This window comes from Gossypium hirsutum, chromosome D03 (genome assembly GCF_007990345.1).
Source record: "Gossypium hirsutum isolate 1008001.06 chromosome D03, Gossypium_hirsutum_v2.1, whole genome shotgun sequence".
NCBI classification, from domain to species: Eukaryota; Viridiplantae; Streptophyta; class Magnoliopsida; order Malvales; family Malvaceae; genus Gossypium; species Gossypium hirsutum.
In genome coordinates, this window is record NC_053439.1 from 31,752,115 (window position 1) to 31,756,218 (window position 4,104).

At 29.3% G+C, this 4,104-nt stretch overlaps 1 protein-coding gene across 2 annotated transcripts; it reads left to right on the plus strand.

Moving 5' to 3' along the window:
* Positions 1–2,601: 2,601 nt before the first annotated feature.
* On the plus strand, positions 2,602–3,880 carry LOC107949502 (probable WRKY transcription factor 29). Of its 2 annotated transcripts, none has more exons than XM_041089449.1 (3): positions 2,602–3,043; positions 3,137–3,253; positions 3,329–3,880. In XM_041089449.1, the coding sequence occupies exons 1-3, from the start codon at positions 2,700–2,702 to the stop codon at positions 3,705–3,707; spliced, it is 840 nt and encodes a 279-aa protein (XP_040945383.1). In that variant the 5' UTR covers positions 2,602–2,699; the 3' UTR covers positions 3,708–3,880. The 2 variants fall into 2 exon arrangements, with proteins under 2 accessions (XP_040945383.1, NP_001314487.1); NM_001327558.1 differs by having other exon boundaries at positions 2,648–3,043; positions 3,140–3,253; positions 3,329–3,748.
* Positions 3,881–4,104: the final 224 nt, after the last annotated feature.

A 4,104-nucleotide genomic window follows, 5' to 3' on the forward strand; every position in this document is an offset into this window, starting at 1 on the left:
AAAATATTTTAATTTATTTGAATTTTCAAAATATCATATTATTATATTAATCTAATAGTCATTTTAAACTTCAAATACCTATTTGTATCTTATGTGGAGTATTTTTAGAACATGTGTGTACTTACCAACAGTTTGGGATAGAAAATGTTGTTTTAGGAGGATTATCTCTTTTTCTTAAAACATTAGACCCAAGCTATTCATATGATAAGTATATACATGTTTACAATTTGATATACGCTTTTTTAAACTTTAAAGCTAGAAGTAATAATAAGAATAATAGAATAATTTAATTGATACGATACTAATACTTAAACGATTTAATCATAATATTTTAAAATTTAGAGACCAATTTAAAATCAAACGGTAGAATTGACCCTGCATATAATTTAGGTAAATTATATTGACTTAAATGCCAAAAAGAAAAAACACTATCATAAAATAATTAAAAATCATTTAAATTCTTAATAAAAACAATGATAAGTTGAACTTTTCAAATTATAAATTGTACTCAATTAAACTCTTGAAATATAACATTTCATAAAAAAATATATTGACATGACAACTACAGTTGTAGTTGACATGAAAAAATTGGAGTCGCAGCTTACATGATAATTTAAATTTATCTTTTAAGTATTTTATAAAGACTTAATTAATTTTTTAATTATTTTAAGTGGAGTTTTTCGTATTTAAGCCTAAACATTATTAAATATTATCAAAATTAAAAATGATAAAGATTATAGAAAAATTAAATGGATTGTTTAAAAATTATAAATAAATTAGAAGAGATATATAAATATTAGAGAAAAATTATAAAAAGATTAATATATTATAAATATTATAAAAACTTTAAAAAATTAATTAAAAATTATAGAAGCTAAGAAAAGTTATAAAAAGTTATACTAAAATGATTAAAACTTATAAAAAAACTAAAAGTTATTAAAAGGTTATAATTTCTAAAATATAAAAACTATAGAGAATTTTTGAGATTTTGTACGTCTATAGTAGACCTGTCCATGACGGTCCGCCCGAAATATGGGAGGGTTCGGGTAAAAATATAGGCCCGAAATATGGGCTTGGGCAAAAAAACAAGGCCCGTTTAAAAAATGGGCCGGGCCTCGGGCACCACTTTTTTGGCCCGGGCCCAGCCCGGCCCGGCCCGGCTCGAATATAATAAATATATATTTTTTATTTTTATTTTTAATTTTAAAATACTTTTAAAATACTTTTTTTTATTTTTTTATTTTTAAAATAATTTTTTAATGTTTATTTTAAAAATAGGCCGGACCTGGCCGGGCTCGGGCTTATGATATTTTTCTCGGGCCGAGCCTGGGTAAAATTTCAGGCCCATATTTCGGGTCGGGCCGGGCCCAGGCCTAGGAGGCGGGTCGAAAAATTTTTTGGGCCCGGCCCGACTCGGCCCATGGACAGGTCTAGTCTATAGTGCTTGGTTTCAGCAATAAGAAAAATGGAGAGCTTAAACCGTTATAGTGGTGTGTGGGGTGCGGAGTGAGGGGATTAAGTGACAATGAGATTAGTGTTTTGCAGGTGAGTGATGAGTAATATTTTTGGTTGAGGGGTAATACAAGAAAAATTGATATAGATAGATTGATATATGATGTAGAATAATATATGAGTGAAAATAAAAAGGACTAGTAATTATTTATTTATTTATTTATAATTTTTAAAATATTTATATTTTTAAAACAATTTTTTAGAATCCTTTTAAGATATATATATATTTTTAAAATTTCCCCCTTATCCACCATCTTAGCTATGGCATCATCAACCATTATTTAAAGACTCGTGAGTATTATTTTTATTAAAATTGAATTACTTGACTACTTTAATTTCTTTTTTTCTAGTTTTAAGCCAAATAAAAAAGATTTGATCTAAAATTTTAATTTCCAAAGGTTGATGAAAGAGGAAAGTGAGTAAATGATTATTAATCTACATCCCCAATTGATAGTAAATAATTTCTAAATCATTATTTCTCACCAATAAATCGTTTAGCAAGATGCAATTTAGTATTTTATTAAGAAATTGGATTAAAATGGTTTTTTCTCTGATTATGCTTTTTTTCCTCTATTCTATTATTTTACTTTTATAAGCTTTTGTTAAAATGATTATATGAGAAAAGCAATAATAAATTTAGATATTGGTGAAATGTTTAAATTAAATTATCAAATTAGAACTATAAAAGTATTAAATAGGTTTTATATTAGGAATCAAATTACATATTATTCTATCTACTAAAAAATTGAACAAATTAATCACATACATTGGATCAAAGTTGATGAAATAACTAAATAGAATGATCAGTTTACTATTTAAAATAATATATGATTAGTTTATCAGTTTTTTACTTTTAGCAAGTAAAAGATTAAAAAAATAAAACCATAATTAAAATTATTTACAGTTTAATCACCGACATCGTTTGATTATAGTATAACCATTGAAAGAAGCCACCGAAAAGGCCAATAACAGCAACCAGTTTGACTTTTCAAAAAAGTCAACTCAGTGGAAATGCAAAACCATATTTACATATATTGGCGCTTAATTTCAAGCAAAATAAAATATTTTAATAATAAGAAGAAGAAAAAATCTCCATCCTTGTTACCGATATATAGGCAAATGGCCCGTTTTAGAATTTCCTCTCATATCCTTGCTTTTCTTCATATATTGATGAGTTAATATTGTAAATGGAGAACTGGGATTTGCAAGCAGTTGTTGGAAGAAACAGCAGCAATGATCATCCCATTGCAAACCCAGAATTCAGTTTTGGTCCTTGGAGTTTTCAGCAAGATGAAGATTTTATGAGTTTCCCTGAAATTTTTGAAACAAACCCTAAAGTTTTAGATGAGTTGGAGCAACTTTACAAGCCTTTTTACCCTGATCTGAATCCATTTTCCACTCAAACAATCATTACAAGTTCAATACCAGTCCCTTTACATGTTGATGAACCAGCAGAGAAACGAAAAAAGAGGCCATCTTTTACTGTTTCTCAATCTGATATTTCTGCTTCACCCAACCCTAGAAGATTCAGGTTCCTAAATTTATACTTATAGAAACCCTAAGTTTATTTCATATGTATATGTATATATTGAATTAAAACAATTAATCATATATATGTTTTCAGCAGGAAGAATCAGCAGAATAGAGTGGTAGAGCATGTAACTGCAGATGATCTTCCGTCGGATGTATGGGCTTGGAGAAAATATGGGCAAAAACCCATCAAAGGTTCACCATTTCCAAGGTAAAAACTCCAACTAAATAAGATTGTTGATGAGACTCCAAATCGTAACAAGCTTGTTTTGGTTTTTAAAAACAGGAGCTATTATAGGTGTAGTAGCTCAAAAGGGTGTTTGGCAAGGAAACAAGTGGAGCGTAGCTGTTCGGATCCTCGTGTTTTTATTATTACCTACACCGCTGAGCACTGTCATGGCCATCCGACTCGGCGAAGTTCGCTCGCCGGAAGTACTAGAAGCAAACCGTTAACGGCAGCTAAAAGTATTGAAGCTCATGCAAAAGGTGAGACTGTGAAACAAGAGAGGATGAAAATGGAGGTTGAATTACATGGTGAAGAAGAAGGGGGTAAAATTCTGAGCCCGGACTTATTGTTGAGTGATGATGAATTAATTCGAAGGTTAGAGGATTTTGATGAAGGTTTCTTTGTAGATCAATTTCCCCATTTCTCTCGTGAAATGTAATCCGTATAGAGCCATGAATCTTAATCCCAACCTCAAACTCCAAACAATTTAACTTGAATGATCCGAACACCCCCATCCGACAACCTTAATTGGTTGATGAATATCATAGTCTCAGTCATGTAATAATGCATCAACTTGTAGTTCTATAAGAGGCAATGTCGTTTTAGCTTTTATAGCCTTTCGTTTTGCACTTTCAGTTTTATGTAATCCATCTTCTTCCAAGAAGTTTGCAAATATCATACTGAAATTAAATTAAATATACAGATAGATTTATAAAAAAGTAAAAAAAAATCTTTTTTGGTTTTAACGTTGCCCTAAATCAATGTGATTTATACAAATATTTATTATTATTATTTTTAATCTTTGTATTCATTTTACTGTTTGGGTTTCATAATTG

Bases quoted from the DNA above. Each gene is read 5' to 3' on its own strand.
- LOC107949502 (XM_041089449.1), top strand. From the start codon at position 2,700: ATGGAGAACTGGGATTTGCAAGCAGTTGTTGGAAGAAACAGCAGCAAT. The intron at 3,044-3,136 runs GTTCCTAAATTT...ATATGTTTTCAG, and splicing joins CCCAACCCTAGAAGATTCAG to CAGGAAGAATCAGCAGAATA. The intron at 3,254-3,328 runs GTAAAAACTCCA...TTTTAAAAACAG, and splicing joins AAAGGTTCACCATTTCCAAG to GAGCTATTATAGGTGTAGTA.